Here is a 26,044-nt window from a genome sequence, read left to right as displayed (position 1 = left end):
TTGTTTTTGTAACATTATCTCTTTCTCTGCTTGCCCAGTGGCAGTTTGAGGCGATAAATGCAAAGTTCACCTCGTTGAATTATGGATTTCTTAATCTGTACGAAACACAATACACTTTCATGTTACATTTGTTCTGTTTAATAGAGTTCTATGATTACAGAAGTGTAATAGTGAATATGTTGAAGCATATAGCTAGAAAGATTTAACATATGTATTTTTTTCTTTGAGAAGTAGTAGCATAAATTCACGAGTTTACGATCGGGTTCCCAGAAATATATTTCAGAAGTACAAACCGAATTTACACGAATAAATATTGATAACATTGTTTTCTGAAAGGTGGATGGCATGCAGTTACGAATTTGTGGTCATGGGCACGTGACCAATGTCTGTCATAAGCCGGAACATAACAATTACTACTACTTGACGCAGACGCTATTCCGAACGCAAACAATGCATAGTCAGAAGTTGGTGGGAACCATGACCTAAGCCTTATCACTGGCAGTTGCCTTCCTTGGCAGTAGCGTTCGGTTGTTTGTTGACTTATTAGTCAGCACGCGGAGATGGCGTGGTTTATATTTCGAATAGTGTTCTCGGTGAGCTTAACATTTGTATTAGCAGATGGGCAAATTGTCTCCAACAAATACGATCCTACATGGCACAGCCTAGATACTAGGCCGCTACCTAACTGGTATGACGATGCGAAATTTGGAATATTCATTCACTGGGGCGTTTTTTCTGTTCCCAGTTTTGGATCAGAATGGTTCTGGAGAGATTGGCGAGGTAAGACAGGCAACACGCAAAGAGCGACACATTATGCACATTTAAATGTTGTTATGTGGGTAACCAAACAACAAATCACTCATCGCTGCGAATAAGAAATAACATGACGAACAGCATCTCAATTTTATCATTTTTGTATGTACAAACTCCTTGGCAGCACGATACCTTCTGGTATTTTTAACCGTACCAGGACGTCATCTGTGACTTCATGGAAGCCATCAAATCCTCATCGAAGCAAGACTGATGAACACCCAACCATGACTGCTTTGGGCCATAATTCCATTTTCTGTCGCGTAATCACTTTGTTAGGGAGTGAAGGAGTGAAAAGTGTTCATAAGTGGAAATTGATTGGCAGTCACCGTTTTATAGACACAGTTAGTTACTTTTTCTTATAGAAAAGATACAGAAACCATTTTGAATTAATAAAATGTTAATCTTCACACAGACGAGACTAATAGCCAACATAAAAAAATGTAAACACTAAGAAGTGCATTTTATGTAACTTTAAGAAATATTTTATGAGAAAATTTACAGTAATATATAGCACATGAGATAAAACAGATGTTCCTCTCAAACTATACTAGTTCTTCATTAATGGCAGCACAATGCCTACTACAGATCTACCTTTATACACTCTGCACAATGTTAGTTTTCCTTTATTAATGAAACAGATAAACACAGCATAAATATTATAATACAGAAACAAATAATGCCGGATAATTCTTGCAAAAATACATAACTAAAATAAAAATACTAACACTTAGCTAGCACCTAGAGTATGTGACAAAAAAGAAAGATATTTATAGCCTCTATTTTAAATTTGAGTATTCTCTGAATTTGCCTTCAGGTGTACTTCTTTATTCAGAGATGAGATGATCTTTCAGTTGATTTGTTAAGGAGCTTAGTTATTTTAATATCAGTGCTGCGTGACCATCTGTGGTAAATTAATCTTCCTGCATTTGTACAGTTCTGTTCACTATTTTATGGTGTTAGTTGGAAATTGTCTCTTGTTCTGTGTTCATGGAAATATCTCTGTTTAATGGTAGTGCACAGTTTATCACTAAAAAGAGAAATAGTGTGTCACACACACACACACACACACACACACGGTTCAGTTAGGTTCTGCCACTCATCCCAGTATTGATGTAGAGTACAATATGTATGGGAAAATAATTCCACAGTACATTATAAATAAAGTTTCTGCATCCATTGTATAAGGCATTTTATTTAACAAAAATGTAATTTTGAGATCTTGCAGTGTGGTTTTCTTGTGTGAGAATTTATCGAGCTCTGTTCGCAGGAACCTACTACAGTCCACTTCTAGGTCAGAAACTCCAAAGCCAGCTGTAAAATCTCTGTGTTGTCAGTTCCGTTTGCCTGAAATTTTGTGTACTGTGTTTTCTTTCTATTTATGAATATTGTTGTCACTTTCATGGCCTCATTGGCTTTCCTTTACTGAGTCACTACACACTAGTAGAATTGCATCACCAACACACATTATCAGCTTTCCGTTTACTGTAGTGAGCATGTCATTAATATACTACATGTAGAGCAGAAGTCCTGGCACTGAAACCTGATCGTCTGCCTCCTTTGGCCCAGTAGTGATGTTTCTATAGAAGAATGATATGACAGATACAGTTGAAAAATATAAACACTTTCCTGTGATCATCCATGGCCCCAGCTATGAAACTTGTCACAGCTCTCTTAGTAAATCTACCATATTTGAACCCTGCTGTGATTCGTTTAATATGTTTTCTTTTTCTGTGAAGCTTGTTGTTCTATTCCTAATGTCTGTTTCTACTGTTTGAAAGTGAATAATTGTAATAGTTATTAGTATTTGGTTTCTTTTTTCCTACATCCCCTTCTCCAAATGTTGACTGTTGTTTTGCTCCCCTTTAAGCATTTTGAGATTTCTCCTTCCTTCATTACTAAATTTACTAAGAATGTCACACACTCTGTAACGTACGTGTGTGTGTGTGTGTGTGTGTGTGTGTGTGTGTGTGTGTGTGTGTGTGTGTGTGATTGATTTCTGCCACAATTGACTCTTGGAAGCTCCTTATTATGTCACTTTGAACATGCAACAACAATAATGTTAAAAATCATATGTCCATTTTTGATAAGACTAGAGAAATTTACTATGTTATTAGAAACACAGTTTCACAGCAAAATAAGAAAAATTTCCAAGAAATATTTGTATATGAACATGTATAATGGAGTATTGGTGAAAAAGAAATCACATAAAGTATGTTGAGCTTCAGAAGGGAAAAACATAAATTCAGTCGAGAAGCGGATATTGCAATTTTATGATCTCATAAATGGATGAAAACAGGATTGCAAAGAAAATACTAAACTGTGTTTACGAATTAAGCATTACAGCAATTGGCTAGCAGTATTTAGCAGGGACTTGAAAGAAATTTACTTTCATGAAGGAATAGATCAAAATTCTGAACATGGAAATGCCAGACAGAAATTTGCTGTAAAACTCACTCAGAAAATTATATAATGATCTGAAGAATATAAGAATAAATACAGAGAACAGATGCTCAGATACTTGGAGGAGAAGGTGAAGAATCCTAAATAAGCTGGAACATTGCATGTTTTGTCACATCAACATCTACACCTATATTCTGCAAACCTCTGTGAAGTGTGTGGCATAGTGTACATCCCATTGTACTGCATATTAGGGTTTCTATCCTTTTTCAGTGGAGTGCGGGAAGAATGACTACTTACCGTCTGTTGAAAAATCAACAATTCACATCACCCATAGATGCACTAGCTATACTGAGTATAGCTCACTGCAGCGAAATCTCATTTTTCAAGACAATGAGGCTTAGGCTTGAATCATTGTGACCTCTTCATTTGTATAATTCAGGGGTGACTCATACACACACATAGGTATATAGCTTATAATGACATTCTGAAGCTAATGCCAGATGAAGTCTGTAGCTTATGGGCGTCTGCAAAAATTGATGTCTCACTACAATTCGTCAAGTGATGCTTCAATTAGCTGAATGAGAGAGGTTTAGCAGAATCAAGGGAAATCATTTCTATAAATGTGTAATATATTAAATGCTGAACTCAAGATTCTAGAGGGAGGCGGTAAGTGCTCCCTCTTACCACCACCACAAACCTCTGCACCGCTCTCCCTTGCAGACCTATATGTGTGTTGCGATTCCACGTATGATGGAAGGAAATGTATCTGTGTGCAGTTGATGCTTTTTCATTGAAATGATCAAAGTTTGAAGCAAAATACAACAAAAAGAACTTGTTTGAACTTCTGTGGAGATAGGAAATCCCCCAAAACAGGAACAATACTGTCATTATTACACTTCACAGTAAAGCAGATGGACAGTACTATTCTCCTACCTGGAATCTATAAGATATTCACTGCAATTATTATCGACCGTATAAGGAAAACAATGGATTTTAATCAGGCAGAGGGACAAACTGGCATATTCAAGTTCAAACTGTGAACAAAATTGTTCTGCTGAACTATTAGAATGAATTATCTTTATTTATTGGGTTTGGGGAAGCCTTTGACTCAATGTCAACTAAATCTGTACTAACAGACCTGTAGTGTGTGATAGTTATGTCTCCTGAGTTCAGCATCTCACTCATCATAGGGAGGGGGATGCTGATTCAGTTTATCACATGGACACGAGAGGGCATAAAAATGTGCATGAGAAATAGTGGCCTGTTTATGAGCCTGGAGTCAGTTATCCTGTTTATGGGCCTGGAGTCAGTTATCCAAATGGACTGGATTTAACATAAGGGGCTAGCAGCAAGTTTATGGTTCTGGAGTCACCACTGGATGACCTTAATGTGTGCTGCAATGAAGAGCAAAACTGTGTTAATGTCAAAGAATATTGTACAGTAGGAATGAGCTGAAAGGAGCAGTGCAGTTAAGAGACAGACTTCACACTTGGGAGGATGGAGTTTGTTCTATCTGACCATCCTAATTTATGTTTTATTTGGTTTTCCTAAACAATTTCAGGAAATGGTGGGATGGGTCTTCCACCTACGCCATGTCCAATAATCTATCCTATCCTCATAAAGCATACTTTATATTGTGTGTATTTTTTGCTATTTATTTTCATTGTATTATGATGTAAATCCAATATCATTGCCTGAGATGATCCATGGAAAAAAAATCAATAAATAAATAAGGAGACCACACATATAAAGGTATTGAAATTTGCAAGCATTTGGACGCACTAGTCTTTCTGGCTGAAGGGTTGAAGGGAAAGGAGTAAGGTCAAAGGAAAAGGACTGGTGAGGTTAAAAATGGGGAGAGTTCGGAAAAGTCACCCCGAACCCCAGGTCAAGGTAGACTTAGTGGATAGGGTGAGAACGAAAGTGAAGTAGATAAAGATGAAGCTGTAAGACACTGGCATGACAGAAGTTAAAAACATAATCAAGCATATGAATCGCATACTGCGGAAGACAACTGCATTTGAGCTAACTTTCAGTTCTCCAATGTTGCCGAAGCATATATTATGTTGGTGCATAAGTTCAAAGCATTCTTCCATAAGTTTAATATACAGAAGATATACACATAAGAGACTTTAGTCGTCAATAATATATTCAATATATTCTCCTTCACTATTTACAACAGTCTGCCAATGCTGGGGTAACTTTTCTATTATGCGACTGTAGAAATCACATGGTTTTGAAACAAAGAACTTACCGAGCCATGTTCAGCGTGCATTTTCATCCGGAAAGGAACTTCCTTGAAGGTTGTTCAATAAGAGAACAGACAAGGTGAAAATCTGAAGACACAAGATCAGATGAATAAGGTGGGTGCGGAACTGCTTCCCAAGCCAATTCCTGTATAATGTTTTGTCAGTCTAGCAGCATCTGGGAGGGTGGTATTGAATATCATCACTTCCTGCAGTCTTCCTGGTCATTGTTTATGAACTATGTCTGCAAGACGTCTCAGGTGTTAACAATAAATATTAGCTGTGATGGCTATGCCCTCAGGGACGCAATTCGTTGTACACTACACCACCACTGTTCCACCAGATGCATTACATTATCTTTCTGGATGCACATAAGTCTTTGTGCAGGTAGTTAGTGCTTTGTTTGAGCTCAACCATTCCATTCTTTTCCTTATGTTGCCATAAAGACACCATTTCTCATCACCAGTAATGATACAGGATCAGTATGGTCAGTGTTGTTCACGAGCTAATTGATGACAAGCAAGCAGAGATGCACGTATGGCCAGGCACTAATTGTTGTGATTTTGGCTTAGAGCATGCGGTACCCGTACAATCGATTTTTGACCCTTACACATTGCATGCAAATGTTGAATGTTGGTGGAATGATCACGACCCATCACATTTGCCAATTATTGGGTACACTGACATGGATCCTTGTTTAATGTGTATAAACAATCCTCATCAAACAACGGACATTTTCCTAAATGCAGAAAGTCAAAATGTTCCTCATTAAAACTTCAAAAAAGTTTCTTGTTGTGCTCTGTCCAATGGCATTATCGTCATTTCTAGATGCCTCCACTGTTGTCACCCCTTTATTGAGCTCACCCAGAAGAATGTGTCAGAAATGTTCAAGTTTCTCCAGTTGGCACTCCATTTCTAGTGACCACAGCCCTATTCATTATCTCCAAATAACAGTATGTAAACTCAAACAGCAACAGTGAACTACAATTAAAAAATGACAATCAAAACCCATGCCAACCAAAATATCAACATGCTAAAAAAAACACTACAAATTTATGCACCAACCTAATAACAACTGATTCCACTGACTTAGAAGTTAGATCACACCGCCCTATGCAATGGGCTGTTTCAACTGTTAGCCACAGGGACACGCCACAACAGCATACAACAAGTGAAACATGTGGCAAATCAATATATGAAGTTGATAACGTCTGTTCAGATTCTCTGTTGTGTGTGAACTGCAGAGGAAACCATGCTGTTTGGAGCATGAAAAGAAAATTTGGGAGATGGAACTCAAATAAAAATACTCTACTTTGAAGCTAAAAGCTACCTCTATGTTGCTTTGGAAAAATCAGTTTGACAGAGAGCTATTCTTACCTCATGACAGAACTTTTAGATAAGCAATAATATGTTTATTCGGTGAGAGAGATTCAATATAGGTAAGTATAAATATTCACGTATAAAAAAGGAAAAATGTCGCTGAAGAAAATCTTGCAAATTGTGGTGCTCTACTTTTCTTTGAGAAAGTGTACTATAATTATAAATCTAAATTATCCCACATCATAGTGAGAAGTCACAGTTATGATCTGTGGAATGTGTAAATAAGTAAACTAAAATAAACCAAACCAACATTTGTATGTCAATATCCTTCAATGCCCTGCCATGAACCATCGACCTTGCCATCTGTGGGGTGGCCTGCTTGCTGCATCAATACAGATAGCCATACTGCCTATAGGAAAACCACAACAGAGGGGTTCAGTGGAGAGGAAAGACAAAAGTGTGGTTCCTGAAAAGGGGCAGTGCCCTTTTTATTAGTTGCAGGGGCAACAGTCTGGATCATTGACTAATCTGGCCTTGTAACACAATGAAAACGGTCTTGCTGTGCTAGTACTGCAAATGGCTGAAAGCAATTGGAACTAAAGCTGTAATTTTTTCCAAGAACGTGCAGTGCTACTGTATGGTTAATGATGATGGCATTCTCTTGGGTAAAATATTCCAAAGGTAAAAATAGTCCCCCATTTGGATCTCTGACGGAAGCCATCATTGCCATCAAAAATTAAACAAGTCATGATTAGAAACTAACTTCTACAATCAGGAGAAGCAAAACTAGCATTCTTGAGATCGGAGTGTGGAATGTTTGAGTCCTTAGTCAGGCAGGTGGTTAGAAAAATTAAAAAGGGAATGGATAGACTGAAATTAGATATAGTGGGAATTAGTGAAGTGGCAGGAGGAACAGGACTTTTCGTCAGGTGAATATGGGATTGTAAATACAAAGTCAGTCAGTGGTAAGGCAGGAGTGGCTCTGATAATAAATAAGAAACTATGAACAGCATAGTGAGCACATTATTGTAGCCAAGATAGGCACAAAGCCCCATGTGTACCACAGAGTACAAGTTTACATGCTAATTAGCTCTGCAGATGAAGAGATTGAAGAAATGTATGATGAGATAAAAGAAATTATTCAGATAGTTAAAGGGATGAAAATTTAATTGTGGTGGGGGACTGGAACTCAATAGTAAGAAGAGAAAGAGAAGGAAAAAGAAGTGAAATGGACTCAGGGAAAAAAATGAAAGTGTAAGTACCATGATAGAGTTTTGCACAGTTAATAATTTAATCATTGCTAACAATTGGTTTAAGAATAATAAAAGAAGTTTGTATACATGGAAGAAACCAGCATACACCAGAAGGTTTTAGATTGCTTATATAATGGTTAGACAGAGATCTAAGAACCAGATTTTAAATTCTAAAACATTTCCAGGGGCAGAAGTGGGCTCTGACAACAGTTTATTGCTTATGAACTGCAGACTAAAACTAAATAAATTGTAAAAAGGTCAACCAGAGGTTGTTAAGAGTTTCAAAGGAGCATTGGGTAACGGTTGACTAAAACTGGGTAAAGCAGTACAGCATAAGGTGAATGGGTAGCCAACTGTGGGGATTATCATTTTGGATTCAGGAGAAATTTAGGAAAACGCGAGGCAATACTTATCTTAGAAGACAGGTTGAGGAAAGACAAACCTACATTTATAGCATTTGTAGACTTGGAGAAAGCTTGTGACAATGTTGACTGGAATAGTCTCTTTCAAATTCAGAAAATAGTAGGGGTAAAGTACAGGGAGTGAAAGGCTACATACAACTTGTACAGAAACCAAACGACAGTTATAAGAGTCAAGGGGCATGAAGGGGAAGCAGTGGTTGAGAAGCGAGTGAGATAGGGTTGAAGCCTATCCCCAGTGTTGTTCAATCTGTGCATTGAGCAAGCAGTAAAGGAAAGAATAGAAAAATTTGGAGCAAGAATTATAGCCCAAGGAGAACAAATAAAAACTTTGCGTGTTGGATGACATTGTAATTCCGTCAGAGGTGGCAAAGAGCTTGGAAGGGCAATTGTACAGAATGGACATTGTCATGAAATGAGGATATAAGATGAACATCAACTAAAACGAAACAAAGATAATGGAATGTATTCGAATTAAATCATGTGATGCTAAGTGAATCCAATTAGGAAACTAGACACACAAAGTAGTAGATGATTTTTGCTATTTGTGCAGCAAAATAACAGATGATGTCCGAAATAGAGAGGATATAAAATATAGACTGGCAATGGCAAGAAAAGCACTTCTGAAGAAGAGAAATTTGTGAAAGTCGAACATAGATTTAAGCGTTAGGAACTCTTTTCTAAAAGTATTTGTATGGAAGGGAAACATGGACTATAAACAGTTTAAATAACATGAGAACAGAAGCCTATGACATGTGGTGCTACAGAAGAATGCTGAAGATTAGATGGGTTGGTCATGTAATTAATGAGAAAGTACTAAACAGAATTAGAGAGACAAGAAATTTGTGACACAACTTGACCAAAAGAAGGGATTGGTTGATAGGACACATTCTGAGACATCAAGGGATCACCAGTTTAGTATTGGAGGGAAGTATGGGTGGTAATAAACACAGAGGGAGACCAAGAGATTAACGCAGAAAGCAGATTCAGAAAGGTCTAGGTTGCAGTGGTTATTTGGAGATAAAGAGGTTCACACAGGGTAGAGTAGCCTGGACAGCTGCATAAAACCTGTTTTCCAACTAGGAGACCACAACAACAAATACCTTCAGTGACCAAAACCACATTTCAGAACAGAGACTCCTCAATGCAGACTTGACCAACTGAAACTGCACGCAAACACTTGCACATGCTAGCGCTCTTGTGATGGTGAAGTTGTCAGTTCTCTACTTTGTGCAGCCAGCAGAGCTTTCAGGCTAACATACTCCTCAAGCTACAAGTGGCCTCGCCTCCCCCCCCCCCCCTCCCCCCCCTCCCCCCCCCCCAAAAAAAAATCTTCCCTGTTTAATATTTTTTGTGGGATCTGAAATTTAAAAACCTCTCTCACACCAGCCTGATTTAGCTTCACTGATCAGGATAGTAAAAAACATGCGTATATTAAGGGAATTTTCATTCACAAAGCAGGCTTATCACATTCACACAGTTCAATACTGTTCTACCCTGATTAACTTGAGCTTAACTTAAATTCCATAAGGCAGCGAAGCAATTTCGAAGTCTCGGTGCGACGAAAATTGTCAGTTGATCTCCTGAAAACATTTGTAATAATTATTAACTTTCGGTGATCACATGGGGAAGACCGGAGATCTGCTGGGAAGACCGTGTTAGCCTATTTATTGAAAGTAATGAACTGGATATCTTGAGCGTACAAAACGGCAGGTTCGTCCAGTGTAAATCAGATGTTCCCCACTGATCCCGTGCAACACAGCGTAGTAAGCAGACACTGTCAATAATAATCAGTTAAATAATACGCGAACACACTTACTTTAATTTAGTTCATGTATTAAATTACTTCTCATACAGAATCTCATCAAGATGGCGACTAGCTCAATATTACATACATATACATCTTCGTTCTTTCCTGGCTAATCGGCAAGATCTGAATCATTCTTTTCATAAGAGAAAACATAGATAGCAGAGAAGCTATTCCATGGAGTAAATGGACGCTCCAAGGAATAATAGGGCTTGAAACTACTTTGCAGTGATAATCATCGTATATTAAAGTTTAGGAATCGGTAAGATAAGAAGAGATATTTCGAGATATGTACTGAGTTATGTAATTTATAAAATTTATGAAAATATCGCGGAGAGACCGCTGCAAGAGACATTACACCTGAAACTGAGTAATGTTTCCACAGTGATGAAGTCACCACCATCTCCATCAAAGGAGAAAGACACTAGTCTTGTGTGGTTAATCTGTAGAGAAGGAAACTCTATACTCATCGACATCTACATGGTTACTCTGCAATTCACACTTAAGTGCCTGGCAGAGGGTTCATCAAACCATTTTCATACTACTTGTCTACCATTCCACTCTCTATTGGCGCGTGGGAAAAAGGAACACCTAAATCTTTTCTTTCAAGCTCTGATTTCTTTTATTTTATTATGATGATAATTTCTCCCTACGTAGGTGGGCGTTAACAAAATATTTATGCATTCAGTAGAGAAAGATGGTGATTGAAATTTCGTAAATAAATCTCACCGCAAAGAAAACCACCTTTGTCTCAGTGACTGCTACTTGCGTATCGTATCAGTGACACTCTCACCCCTATTGCACGATAACACGAAACGAACTGCCCTTTTTTGCAGTTTTTCGAAGTCCTCCGTCAATCCTACCTGGTAAGGATCCCATACCACACAGCAATATTCCAGCAGAGGACAGACAAGTGTAATGTAGGCTGTCTCTTTAGTGGGTTTGTTGCATCTTCTAAGTGTTCTGCCAACAAAGCGCAGCCTTTGTTTCACCTTCCCCACTATATTATCTACAAGGTCTTTCCAATTTAAGTTGACAGGTCCTAGATTTGTGTGATTTATCGTATACCCAAAATTTATTTGATTTCTTTTAGTACCCATGTGGATGACCTTGCACTTTCCTTTGTTTAGAGCTAATTGCCTCTTTTTGCACCATACAGAAATTCTCTCTAGATCATTTTGTAATTGGAATTGATCGTCTGATGATTTTACTAGGCGGTAAATCACAGCGTCATCTGCAAACAATCTAAGGGGGCTGCTCAGATTATCACCTAGATCATTTATATAAATCAGGAACAGCAGAGGGCCTATGACACTACCTTGCAGAATGCCAGATATCACTTCTGTTCTACTCAATGATATTCCATCTATCATTACGAACTGTGAGCTCTCTGAGAGGAAATCACGAATCCAGTCACACAACTGAGATAATACTCCATATGCACACAATCTGATTTAAAGTCACTTGTGAGAGATGGTGTTTAAAGCCTTCTGGAGATCTAGGAATACGGAATCGATCTGAGATGCATTGTCGACAGCACTCATTACTTCATGGGAATAAAGAGCTAGCTGTGTTGTACAAGAACGATATTTTCGGAATCCGTGTTGGTTATGTATCAATAAGTCATTTTCTTCAAGGTGATTCATAATGTTCGAGTACAATATATGCTCCAAAATCCTACTGCAAATTGAGATCAGTAATATGGGTCGGTAATTCAATGGGTTACTCCTATTTCCCTTCTTGAATACTGATGTGACCTGTACTACTTTCCAGTCTTTAGAAACAGAACCTTTCGTCAAGTGAGCGGTTGTATATGATTGCTAAGAAAGGTGCTATTGTGTCTGCATACTCTGAGAGAAACCTGATTGGTATACCATATGGACCGGAAGACTTGCCTTTCTTAAGTGGTGTGAGTTGTTTCGCAACACCTAAGATATCTACTTTTATGTCACTCGTGCTAACAGCTGTTCTGGTTTCGAATTCTTTAATATTTACTTCATCTTCTTTCGTGAAGGAATTATGGAAAACTGTATTTAGTAACTCTGCTTTAATGGCACCATCTTTGGTAACATTTCCAACGCTATCACACAGTGACGGTATTGACTGTTTTTTGCCACTGGTGTACTTTACATACAACCAGAATCTCTTTGGGTTTTCTACCATTTTTGGAGACAATATTTCATTGTGGAAACTATTAAAAGCATCTCTCATTGATGTCCACACTAAATTTCAAGCTTCCGTGAAACTTAGCCAGTCTTGGGGACTTTGCGTTCTTCTGAATTTGGCATGCTTTTTTTTGTTGCTTCTACAACAGTGTTCTGACTACAGGTAAAGAAAATACAAAACCTCAGTATTGAAATGGCACCCATTTCACAGTGGAACATAAATGTGCCCAGGGCCCATGTTGAGGAAGTCAAGACATCTAACACAGAACTGGCCCATATGATTTTGTTTATAAGAAAAACATTTTAAATTCCTCACATTATCATGGTAAGGATTTATAGCATACACAGAAATAACTTTGGGAGATGAGGGAAGGGGAGGGGGAGTGTAAATGTATTTATAGGCATGATGCATATGACTCCTTGCGTCTTTGGTCAACACCAACCTACAAACAGTTGTAGTTACAGTGTGTGTACAGCATGATCCCACAACCTACCCTTCCAGTAACTAGGGATGAGCAGCATTTAATGTAGCTATTAAAGCAACACTGCTACTGAATCATATCTATTATGCAAGTAGTAAGTTCTGTGCTGGACCTCGTAATTCTATCTCACGAGATGTTATGCACAGATAGTTCCTTGTGGTTAAGTCATCTTCACACAGCACACCTTTCTTATTGCAAAGCATACCAGACACAGTGTCTGTTGTGGTTGTTGCATGCTCTGCTACGACATGCTACATCTCACAGTATGTGCTCCTCATCACGATTTGTGACCTCGGTGCACTCCTGTGGCAGTTCCCAGCTGCATCCAACACATAAATCACACTGTTTCTCTACGAAAATTTATGCGCATAAAACAGCTGTGTTAGTTGTTGAAGAATAGTGGAGAAAAATCTAAAATTATTCTTGACTTGTCAATGGCTTGAACAAGCAAATTGCTGGTAGAGAATACTACATAGGGCTGTACAACAATCTGAGATACATACTAGTAGAAGTTATTTGTTAATTGATTGAATTTTCACCCCATTTTCAGTTTTAAATTGAATTTGGTTAAATTATAGTGTCTAATGTCAGTTTGCACATGCAATGTATTTTTGATGTTGCAGTGACAACCATCTAACATACTTCTTAACATAGATTTCAAGATCAAGATTTGTCTTGTAATTTTATTTCAGTGGGAGAGGAGAGTTTTTTGAAGCTGCTCACCACAATTGAAAAAGAAGGAAGACATCATCAGCAGGAATGACAATTCAGTCTGTTAACATACATGTCCTTATAAATAATTGGTGCCACACCTTGGTCTCAACATCATAACCATAGATCCATGTCTCATCATCAGTTATGATTCTGCTAAGGAACATCTTGTTCTCATTTGCGCGATCCAGAAGCTCTTCACAAACTGTGAGGCAGAGGTCTTTCTGGTCATGACTCATGAGCTGTGGGGCAAGCTTAGTGGCAACATTATGCATCCAAGACACTGTGTCAGGATTCATACAATCCAACTGAAATATTGCAGTCTTTTGCAATCTCTTGGACAGTCAGTCTTCGATTGGCATGCACGATTTTGTTAACGTTGCTGGAATGAGCGTTGTCAGTAGATGTCGAAGGATGTCCTGAACAAGTGTCATCTTTAACTTCCATTCGGTCATTTTTAAACTGTGTGAACCATTTGTAACACTGAGTATTGCTTAAGTACTCATCATCATAGGTTTCCTGCATGATTTGGTGTGTCTCTGTAAAGGTTTTCTTGTCTTTCACTCAAAATTTACTGCAGATGTGTTGTTCCTCTGTCTCTGCTATCTCGAAATTCGCAAACTGTTGGACGCAATGTTCTACACAATACAGCGCTGAACAATAACTAACTGACATACAACAATGAAATGTCTGGCAGGTACATATTGAACACAGGCATGCGCAGGGATGCCAATTGCATTTCGCTCCATCACACCATTGGTGCAAAATTACAAATGTTCCGGATATTTTGAACAGACCTAGTATTGCTATATGAAACACTTGTACAAAAGGACCCAACAACTTAATCTTCTATGAAGCGGTCTCCTTCCCATTAGGAAAGATAAAGGTTGGTGATTTGTATTCCCTGTAGTCTTTGATCCCCTAGTAAGTGTCTGAAGTTCCTTTAAACTCTATACTACTGCCATCAATTCTTCTTCTGTGGCTCAATTATTCAGCTCATGCTTATTTGAGCTTTGACTGCCAAACGTGGTTATGTGTCACACTTCTCATGGTCCCATTTCCCTTGGAACAACTCTGCTCCCAAACCATATTCTGACGTATCCGAGGCAAAATTAAAAGGTTTCGCTGACCTAAAATTTGAGCCTTTACTAAAGTTTACTTTATCTTATTGAATGCTTCCATTTTACTGTCATCCCTGATCCATCTGGCCCGTTGTTTCAACAACCATAGTTAACGCAGATCATTCACAGTTTGTCCTTGTAAAAAAAAAAACCTATAAAACCAAGGAAGGCCTAGAAACAAGCACAATTGTGTAACGTTCCATGGTTCAGGACAGTCTCTGATACCCAGAATTCGTTTGGGATCTTGTTTACTGCCTGTCACTCCCACCACATGCCCGAAAAATTTTAACTCGTCTATCGCAAAATGTGATTTTGTTAGCTTTGTAGTTATTCCTTTCTCTACCAATCCTTGCAATGTTCAGCTTAACACTGTACAAAGGTCATTCCAATTTTTGAGACCATCAAGATTTTGATATTAATTCTTGGGTTAGGTCTGTACGTAAACAGGGTTGCTACAAGTTATGGAAATCAGGGAAATTTGAAAAAAAGTGGAAAAATCTCGTTTTTATTTCAGTAGATGAAATGGTTTTTTTACTGACCTGTCATGCATCGTCACTGGCTGGGTGCAGCTCAGTACGTGCCCTGCTTCCCTACTCCCTCATTCCTACTGCTTCTCCCCTTCCTACCATTCCCCTCAGCTTGCAGTCAGTGCTGCCATCACTCCTTTCCACTACCCAAGCAGCTGCTGACGAGAGGCAGGCAAGTGTGAGGAGTGGTTTGTTTGGACCTGATTCTCAGATACTGTAGATGCAGCGGCTTGAGATGGCAGTCATGTGAGCACGAGTTGTGTGAGTGATTGTGTGAATGTGTGTGTGCTCTCTTTTTCTGACAAAGGCTATGGCAAAAATTCGGTTGTGAGAGTGTGATTGTCTTTACTATGTGCATGTCTGCAGCTCAGTGATCATCTTTACAGTGTGTTGCTGCATTTCCTTATTATTATTGATCCCCAGACTATATGCACAAATTATCTGTTGCATGGATTGATCATTGTAGCCTCATTTCATCAACATGCTTTCTGTGACTCATGAATAGTTGGCAACATGAGTGGATTTTCCATGACAGGCCAAAACTGCAGGCCATTTCTGCAGGTGTCGGGGCTGCTGATCTGAAGCGCATCATTTCCCACTAAGGTGCAGGTCCTGCCTGTCAGATCTAGTCTCACCGACCTGCCCGCAGGCCGGTTCTGTTTGTGTGTGGCGTAATGCAGCAGTTTTCCATGGTTTATCCTTGGACCCATGACTGGGGTGCTCCTTGGCAGGCCAGAGGCCATGGGTGATGCATTTCAGGAATTGTGGCAGAACTACTTAAACCTAACTAACCTAAGGACATCACACACATCCACGCCCGAGCAGGATTCGAACCTGCGACTGTAGCGGTCGCGCGTTTCCAGACTGTAACGCCTAGAACCGATCGGCCACTCCGGCCGGCTTTCCAATGCACCACTCCTACTTTACAGTGTGGTATTTTATAGACATTTTATTTATTCAAGTACATTTGGGCACTTTGAAAGTAGTTCATGTATTAGAAAGTGTGGATGGTGAGAAGAAAGAAATTGTGGCAGCTGCTGGCAGTTCGTATGTTATCTACGCGTACATTTCTCAAAAGAAAAATCACATAATACCTGTAAAATTATAGACGTAGCACAATGGGTAACAACCAACAATAATGAACATAGTAGAACCAACCTTTTATTGGCAATCACCTACAGCGTTGCTTTACACAACTATTCCCCTGCTTAATACAGTTCTTTCAAGAGGCCTACTTTTTTCTGAGGCTATTTCTGAAATCAGTGAAGATATTTTAAACCTGTCTTGTGACTTCAAGGAAATGTATATTTTTGTCACCAGATGTGTTTTGTTTTATTGGAATAAAATAACCTCAGTGGTCCTAATGAAACACACATACCATTTGGGTTGCTTTCTCCTTCTAAAAACCATTACAAAAGATGTTGATGTTAGCACTTAAGATTTGTGCTCACATCAGAAAACACCATGTGCTTGCAAGTTTTTTAGATATTTCCTCTCTTGGCACTATTGTTTCTTGTACCACATCGGCAAAAGTGGATTTAAAATACCTTCAGTTATTATAAAGCAGCTATGGACAATATGGTCACACAAACGAAGAATTTTTTTCTAAACTTCATTTCAAATGGTGTAGCTTAGTTTATTTAACAACACTGTGGTCCACAGTTTGAATACTGTCTAGAAAATTTTCAACTGTTTCTTTGTATGCCCTATTTTTTTACATTCTTGTTTGTGTAATGTTCATGTGTCAATTTTCACAAACAAGATATTTCACGGAACAATTGTGTGTTTTACAATATGGCCCCTTCATTATCTTTGTAGCAACTAAGATTTGCTGACTCTTGAAAACCACTGACTCAGAAGTGGCAAATTTCGAGTTACAGCTACGTTTCTCTTGTTTCCTTATTAAAATTTACTTCCTTTGGCAAAACGAAGCAAAGTTTTTACTGTGTCACCTCGCTGACATCCTAATCCACTTTCTGCTGTGACAGAATCCTTAAACATTGATTTCTTAAATGAGGAAATGTGGTCAGTTCAGGTCAAAAGTTTATAAAAAATCACATTTCTGGTATAAAAACAAATGTGTAATTTCTTACCTTACCTTGTTTCAAGACCACATTAACTCTTATTTCAGCATGATTCCATTACGTAAGTCTGCAGTTAGTCGTGTAGTGCGGTAGATAAGAAAATTCCACGTGCTTAGTATGTAGAAAAATATTCAAATACTTCCATGCTATCATTTGCCAAAATCTTCTTTCAATTACTCGGATCATTTATGAGGCGTGGGGGACACTGAGAATATTTTATTCCTGTATTCTGCATGTACAGTCTCAAGGTCAGGCCTCCACAAACAAATATGCAGGGACTCCAGGTATAAAAGAATCTGTCGGAAATATCCCTGACTCATCAGGAAAGCCCTTTTTTTTGTGTGGCATCTTGCCTTCGAAGGTACACCAGCTTTTGATTGTTGCAGAAACATTGTCAACAGCCAACTTTCTGTCCTCAGTCATTTGGCATCTCTCACAGTGGTCTCATAGTATATCATGGTGAAACCAAGTAAGATGAAATTCACTGCTGAATGGCTGAATGACTGGAGGGTTACAGGCATCATGGTCCACAAGACATCAGAATGCCAGGTGCATTGCACAGTATGTAGCAAGTCTTTCAGAAACATGGGGAAGATGGCCGCAATAGGCCATGTGGAAGGATCTACACACTCCAAGGCTGTCTCAGCAGTCGAGAAGACAGTGGACATTTGTCTCTTTTATCAGTCCTCGGTAAGTGAAGTACTATGACTGTTAAGTGATGAATAGACTCTTAAAGGCTGCCCAACATCTCACTGACCCTAATGGGACTTTATTTTCAATGACTTTTTTTTCACCCTGCCATTTTGTTGATACAGTAGCCCATTGAAAGGGTATCCCAATAATGATTTAAAATGTAAGCGAGGAGAACAGGAATGGTGGGCGACCAGGAAAACCTTACCAACAGAGTAGTCTCAAAAGTGACCACCAAACTTTGGCATTTTCGATGTACACTTGCACAGCTTGATGAAACCTATCCTTTTCTAAACTCAAGTTTTGGTGTTCATTACGGAAACTCCCCTCCCCCCCCCCTCCTCCCTCGCCACCCCCCTCCTGCATCTTCCAGTGAACCATGGATCTTGCCAGTGGTGGGGAAGCTTGCGTGCCTCAGTGCCTCAGCAATACAGATAGCTGATAGCTGTACCGTAGATGCAACCACACAACGGAGGGGTATCTGTTGAGAGGCCAGACAAATGTGTGGTTCCTGAAGAGGAGCAGCAGCCTTTTCAGTAGTTGCAGGGGCAACAGTCTGGATGATTGACTGATCTGGCCTTGTAACATTAACCAAAACGGCCTTGCTGTGCTGATACTGCGAACAGCTGAAAGCAAGGGGAAACTACAGCCGTAATTTTTCCAAGGGCTTGCAGCTTTACTATATGGTTAAGTGATGAAGGCATCCTCTTGAGTACAATATTCTGTAGGTAAAATAGTCCCCCATTCAGGTCTTCGGACAGGGAGTACTCAGGTGGACATTGTTATTAGGAGAAACAAAACTGGCATTCTACAGATTGGGGTGTGGAATGTCAGATCCCTTAATCGGGCAGGTAGGTTAGAAAATTTAAAAAGCAAAATGGATAGATTAAAGTTAAATGTAGTGGAAATCAGTGAAGTTCAGTGGCAGGAGGAACAAGACTTCTGGTCAGGTGAATACAGAGTTATAAATACAAAATCAAATAGGGGTAATGCAGGAGTAGGTTAAATAATGAATAAAAAAAGAGGAGCATGTGTAAGCTATTACAAACAGCATAGTGAATGCATTACTGTAGCCAACATAGACACGAAGCCCACGCTTACCACAGTAGTACAAGTTTATGTGCCAACTAGCTCCACAGATGATGAAGATATTGAAGAAATGTATGATGAGGTAAAAGAAATTATTCAAATAGTGAAGGGTGACGAAAATTTAATAGTCATGGAGGACTGGAATTCAATGGTAGGAAAAGGAAGAGAAGGAAAAGTAGTAGGTGAATATGGAGTGGGGGTAAGGAATGAAAGGGGAAGCTGCTTGGTAGAATTTTGCATGGAGCATAACTTAATCATAACTAACACTTGGTTTAAGAATCATGAAAGTGAGAGAGCATTAGGGAATGATTGTCAAGAACAGATGAAAGAAATACGGTAGAAGAAGAATTGGTAGCTTTAAGAGATGAAATAGTGAAGGCAGCGGGGGATCAAGTAGGTAAAAAGATTAGGCCTAGTAGAAAGCCTTGGGTAGAAGAAGAGATATTGAATTTAATTGATGAAAGGAGAAAATATAAGAATGCAGTAAATGAAGCAGGCAAAAAGGAATACAAACATCTCAAAAATGAGATCAGCAGGAAGTTAAAAATGGCTAAGCAGGGATGGCCAGAGGATAAATGTAGAGTTATTTATCACTAGGGGTAAGATAGATACTGCCTATAAAGAGATGTTTGGAGAAAAGAGAACCACTTGTATGAATATCAAGACCTCAGATGGAAAACCAGTTCTAAGAGAAAAGGGAAGGCAGGGAGGTGGAAGGACTATATAGAGGGTCTATACAAGGGTGATGTACTTGAGGGCAATATTATGGAAATGGAAGAGGACGTAGATGAAGATGAAATGGGAGATATGGTACTGCGTGAAGAGTTTGACAGAGCACTGAAAGACCTAAGTTGAAACAAGGCCCCAGGAATAGACAACATTCCATTGGAACTACTGATAGCCATGGGAGAGCCAGCCCTGACAAAACTCTACCATTGGTGAGCAAGATGTATGAAACAGGCGAAATACCCTCAGGCTTCAAGAAGAATATAATAATTCCAATCTCAAAAATCAGGTATTGACAGGTGTGAAAATTACCGAACTATCAATGTAATAAGTCATGGCTTTAAAATACTAAAACGAATTCCTTACAGATGAATGGAAAAACTGGTAGAAGCCAACCTTGGGGAAGATCAGTTTGGATTCCGTAGAAATGTAGAAACACTTGAGGCAGTACTGACCCTATGACTTATCTTAGAAGATAGGTCAAGGAAAGGCAAACCTACATTTCTAGCATTTGTAGTCTTAGTCAAAGCTTTTGACAATGTTGACTGGAATACTTTCTTTCAAATTTGGAAGGTGGCAGGGGTCATATATAGGAAGTGAAAGGCTATTTACAATTTTACAGAAACCAGATGGCAGTTATAAGAGTCGAGGGGCATGAAAGGGAAGCAGTGGTTGGGAAGGGAGTGAGACAGGATTGTAGCCTATTCCCCATGTTATTCAATCTATATATTGAGCAAGCATTAAAGGAAACAAAAGAGATATTTGGAATAGGAATTAAAATCCATGGAGAAGAAATAAAAACTTTGAGGTTCTCCAGTGACATTGTAATCCTGTCAGAGACAGCAAACGACCTGGAAGAGCACCTGAACGGAATGGACAGTGTCTTGAAAGGAGGAAACAAGATGAATGTCAACAAAAGCAAAATGAGGCTAATGGAAAGTAGTCTAATTAAATCAGGTGAAGCTGAGGGAATTGGATTAGGAAATGAGACACTTAAAGTAGTACATGAGCTTTGCTATTTTGGGAGCAAAATAACTTACGATGGTCAAAGTAGGGAGGATAGACTGGCAGTGGCAAGGAAAGCATTTCTGTAGAAGAGAAATTTGTTGACATTGAGTATAGATTTAAGTGTCAGCAAGTCTTTTCTGAAGGTATTTGTATGCAGTGTAGCCATGTATGGAAGTGAAACATGGACGATAAATAGTTTAGACAAGAAGAGAATAGAAGCTTTCGAAATGTGGTGCTACAGAAGAATACTGAAGATTAGATGTGCAGAACACATAACTAATGAGGAGGTATTGATGAGATTGCAGATTGTATTATAAACCAAACAAGATATAATATTGTAGAACCTTTGAAGCATATTGTTAATCACTCGTTTTCCCCAGGTACCTTTCCAAATCTTCTAAAGATTGCAAAAGTAACCCCCTTGCACAAAAAGGGAGCCACAGACAATGTTAACAATTACAGACCTGTAGCACAGCTTAGTGGCTTCTCAAAGATCTTTGAGAAGCTCTTTTATAGTAGGTTGCTAGAGTTTGTTAACAAAGACTCATTGCTGTCAAATCATCAGCATGGATTCAGGCAATCTAGATCCAAAACCACAGCAGTCTATGAATATTTGCACCCCATTCTAAAAGCTGTAGATGAAAAGCAAATGCCTACTGGAATATTCTTGGACCTATCTACACATTTGACATTTTAGATCTCGGTATCCTACTACGTAAGTTGGAAAGAAAGGGAATTAGAGGTATTTCAAATGAATGGATTAGATCATATCTTACTAGCTGGCAACAAAAAGTTGTTCTCAAACAAGAGACAATAACTGAAAACATTTCAATAAGAACAACATACACATCAGAAAAAACTACCATCAACTATGGTATGCCACAAGGCTCAACATTAGGTCCTATCCTCTTTCTTTTGTATATTGATGACCTGAATGACACTGTCCATTCAAACAGAAAACCTTATTTGAAGATGATACCAGTATTTTGATTACAGGGTCAGACCAAAAAGAGCTTCAAGTAACTACAGATGCATCGTTCCTGGAGCTAAGACACTGGTTTGAAAAAAATAAACTTATAATTAACACTGGGAAAATGGTGGCCATGAACTTTCATATATCACACTATAAACAACAAAATGAACACACATTGAAAATAAACAACAAAATTGTAAAATAAGTTGATAATGTTAAGTTCCTAGGAATATATCTGCAGAGTGAGCTCAAGTGGAATACACACATTAAAGCTCTTACAACCAAGCTATCATCAATCTGTTACATGCTACTGATACTAAGCACAAGCTGTAATAGAGAAATAATAATACAGGCATATCATGCACATTTCCCGTCATTAATCCAATATGGAATAATATTTTCGGGGAATGCACCCTGTAGTCAATCTGTTTTCAAAAGGCAGAAACGAGCTATCAGAATCACCTGCACCATAAAGAGGCAAGGTTCATGTCGCTCTCTTTTTTTCCTACTCTAAAGATACTGAACCTTCCACGCCTAATATATATATATATATATATATATATATATATATATATATATATATATATATATATATAAAAAAAAACAAAGATGAGGTGACTTACCGAACAAAAGCGCTGGCAGGTCGATAGACACACAAACATACACACAAAGTTCAAGCTTTCGCAACAAACTGTTGCCTCATCAGGAAAGAGGGAAGGAGAGGGGAAGACGAAAGGAAGTGGGTTTTAAGGGAGAGGGTAAGGAGTCATTCCAATCCCGGGAGCGGAAAGACTTACCTTAGGGGGAAGAAAGGGACAGGTATACACTCGCACACACGCACATATCCATCCACACATACAGACACAAGCAGACATATTTAAAGACAAAGAGTTTGGGCAGAGATGTCAGTCGAGGCAGAAGTGTAGAGGCAAAGAAGTTGTTGAAAGACAGGTGGCGGCAACTTGAAATTAGCGGAGATCCTCCCGACCTGGTACAGAAGCAAATAACCAGAGCCACTTCCTCGTCCCCTCAAACCCAGAATCCCCCACAGAAGAACCACAAAAGTGCCCCACTTGTGACAGGATACTTTCCGGGACTGGACCAGACTCTGAATGTGGCTCTCCAGCAGGGATACGATTTCCTCAAATCCTGCCCTGAAATGAGATCCATCCTTCATGAAATCCTCCCCACTCCGCCTAGAGTGTCTTTCCGCCGTCCACCTAACCTTCGAAACCTGTTAGTTCATCCCTATGAAATCCCCAAACCACCTTCCCTACCCTCTGGTTCCTATCCTTGTAACCGCCCCCGATGCAAAACCTGTCCCATGCACCCTCCCACCACCACCTACTCCAGTCCTGTAACCCGGAAGGTGTACACGATCAGAGGCAGAGCCACGTGTGAAAGCACCCACGTGATTTACCAGCTGACCTGCCTACACTGTGATGCATTCTATGTGGGAATGACCAGCAACAAACTGTCCATTCGCATGAATGGACACAGGCAGACAGTGTTTGTTGGTAATGAGGATCACCCTGTGGCTAAACATGCCTTGGTGCACAGCCAGCACATCTTGGCTCAGTGTTACACCGTCCGGGTTATCTGGATACTTCCCACCAACACCAACCTATCCGAACTCCGGAGATGGGAACTTGCCCTTCAGTATATCCTCTCTTCTCGTCATCCGCCAGGCCTCAATCTCCGCTAATTTCAAGTTGCCGCCACTCATACCTCACCTGTCTTTCAACAACTTCTTTGCCTCTACACTTCTGCCTCGACTGACATCTCTGCCCAAACTCTTTGTCTTTAAATATGTCTGCTTGTGTCTGTATGTGTGGATGGATATGTGCGTGTGTATACCTGTCCTTTTTTCCCCCTAAGGTAAGTCTTTCCGCTCCCGGGATTGGAATGACTCCTTACCCTCTCCCTTAAAACCCACTTCCTTTCGTCTTCCCCTCTCCTTCCCTCTTTCCTGATGAGGCAACAGTTTGTTGCGAAAGCTTGAACTTTGTGTGTATGTTTGTGTTTGTTTGTGTGTCTATCGACCTGCCAGCGCTTTTGTTCGGTAAGTCACCTCATCTTTGTTTTTATATATAATTTTTCCCACGTGGAATGTTTCCTTCCATTTTATATATATATAAAAACAAAGATGAGGTGACTTACCGAACAAAAGTGCTGGCAGGTCGATAGACACACAAACAAACACAAACATACACACAAAATTCAAGCTTTCGCAACAAACTGTTGCCTCATCAGGAAAGAGGGAAGGAGAGGGGAAGATGAAAGGAAGTGGGTTTTAAAGGAGAGGGTAAGGAGTCATTCCAATCCCGGGAGCGGAAAGACTTACCTTAGGGGAAAAAAAGGACAGGTATACACTCGCACACACGCACATATCCATCCACACATACAGACACAAGCAGACCCACTTCCTTTCGTCTTCCCCTCTCCTTCCCTCTTTCCTGATGAGGCAACAGTTTGTTGCGAAAGCTTGAATTTTGTGTGTATGTTTGTGTTTGTTTGTGTGTCTATCGACCTGCCAGCGCTTTTGTTCGGTAAGTCACCTCATCTTTGTTTTTTTTTTTATATATATATATATATATATATATATATATATATATATATATATATATATTTTTTTTTTTTTTTTTTTTTTTTTTTTTTTTTTTTTTTTTGAAGCAATAGTCTTTGTAAGAGAATATTTAAGAACCTCCTATGCCTATCAGCTGAACAGCTCTGTGCACAAGTACTCAACAAGAAATGGCAATAACATTCATGTCTCATATGCCAGAACATCAGCCTACCAGAAGAGTGTCCTTCATAGAGGCACACAATTGTATAACCACCTTCCTAACAACATCAAGTTGGTAAAGCAAGACAGCTTGTTAAAAAAAAGCTGAAATTATTTCTGATGGACCACAGTTTCTACTCTGTAAATGAATACCTCTCAGAATGAAACAGAATTTTATAATGTTAAATTAATAATGTGTGTGTGTGTGTGTGTGTGTGTGTGTGTGTGTGTGTGTGTGTGTGTGTGTGTGTGTGTGTGTAATTTTTAACTTTCTGTATCATTTATTGACCTGCCCTATATCTGTACAAGATGTCACAGGACCAAAACTAAATAAATAAATAAGAGGAGATCCTCCTGGATGTGGAACATGTCAGATAAACACATTACAAAAATGTAATTAGAAAATTTGAGTTTCATTACTTTTAATGATCATCAATCAATAAACAGTAAAATTATGTACATGAATTAAAATTAAACTTCTAATATTTACAGGTTTAATACTTACATCTGCTTTTGTTAAATCCATCATTCACACAGAAGGTAGTTACTTGGCTATTACAAGCAAGTGTTGTCAAAAATTAAAGTAAATTATTCATTTAAATGACCATCAGTTAACAACAGTCAAATTAGTACACGATTTAAAATTAAAATTCCACTATTTACAGACTTAAGACTTACATCTGCTTTCCATACATCCATCATTCTCACAGTTGGTAGTTACTTGGCTGTTACAACCAAGTATTTTCAAAAATTAAAGTATGATAAATTTTCATTAAAATGGTCTGCTGCACTTGTTGAGAAATTCATGGATGGAATAGAAGGAGTCCAAAAATTCTTTTAAATTATGTTTAAATTGTGCCTTGTCTGAAACAAAACTCTTAATGGTTGCTGGTGACTTATTGAAAATATGTGTTGCTGAATACTGGACTCCTTTCTGGACAAGAGTAAGTGATTTTAAATCTTTATGTATATTGTTCTTATTCCTAGTATTGATACTGTGTACTAAGCAGTTAGTTGGAAAAGAGATGTATTATTTACAACAAACTTCATTAAGGAATAAATATACTGAGAAGCTGTGGTTAGTATGCCCAATTATTTGAACAGGTTCGACAAGATGTTCTTGGATTTACACTACACATTACTCTTATTATATGCTTCTGTACTCTAAAAATTTTTTCTTGGTTTGTGGAGTTACCCCAAAATATGATACCATATGACAAAATGGAGTGAAAATAAGCAAGTTTTTTTATATTTATATCTCCTATGTCTGACATCATTTGCATTGCAGACACAGACTTGTTTAGGTGCTTTAGCACTTTGTTAGTATGTCGCTCACAACTGAATTTATTATCAAGTTGTAATTCCAAGAATTTTACACTCTCAACTTCTATTTCCATGTTATCATATTTTATACACACACTAGAA

At 38.7% G+C, this 26,044-nt stretch overlaps 1 protein-coding gene across 3 annotated transcripts in view; it reads left to right on the top strand.

The window, feature by feature from the left end:
- The first annotated feature begins 401 nt into the window (after nucleotides 1–401).
- Nucleotides 402–26,044, top strand: part of LOC124794978 (alpha-L-fucosidase-like) — a 123,887-nt gene continuing 98,244 nt past the window's right edge. For all 3 annotated transcript variants that reach the window (XM_047258714.1, XM_047258712.1, XM_047258713.1), the window contains exon 1: nucleotides 402–780. In XM_047258714.1, coding sequence (XP_047114670.1) covers nucleotides 561–780 — 220 coding nt within the window. In that variant the 5' untranslated portion in view covers nucleotides 402–560. The remainder of the gene's footprint in view (nucleotides 781–26,044) is intronic.

This window comes from Schistocerca piceifrons, chromosome 4 (genome assembly GCF_021461385.2).
Source record: "Schistocerca piceifrons isolate TAMUIC-IGC-003096 chromosome 4, iqSchPice1.1, whole genome shotgun sequence".
In the NCBI taxonomy this organism is placed as follows: Eukaryota; Metazoa; Arthropoda; class Insecta; order Orthoptera; family Acrididae; genus Schistocerca; species Schistocerca piceifrons.
Note: the sequence above shows the minus strand (reverse complement) of the source record. Positions and strands in the feature narration are given on the sequence as shown.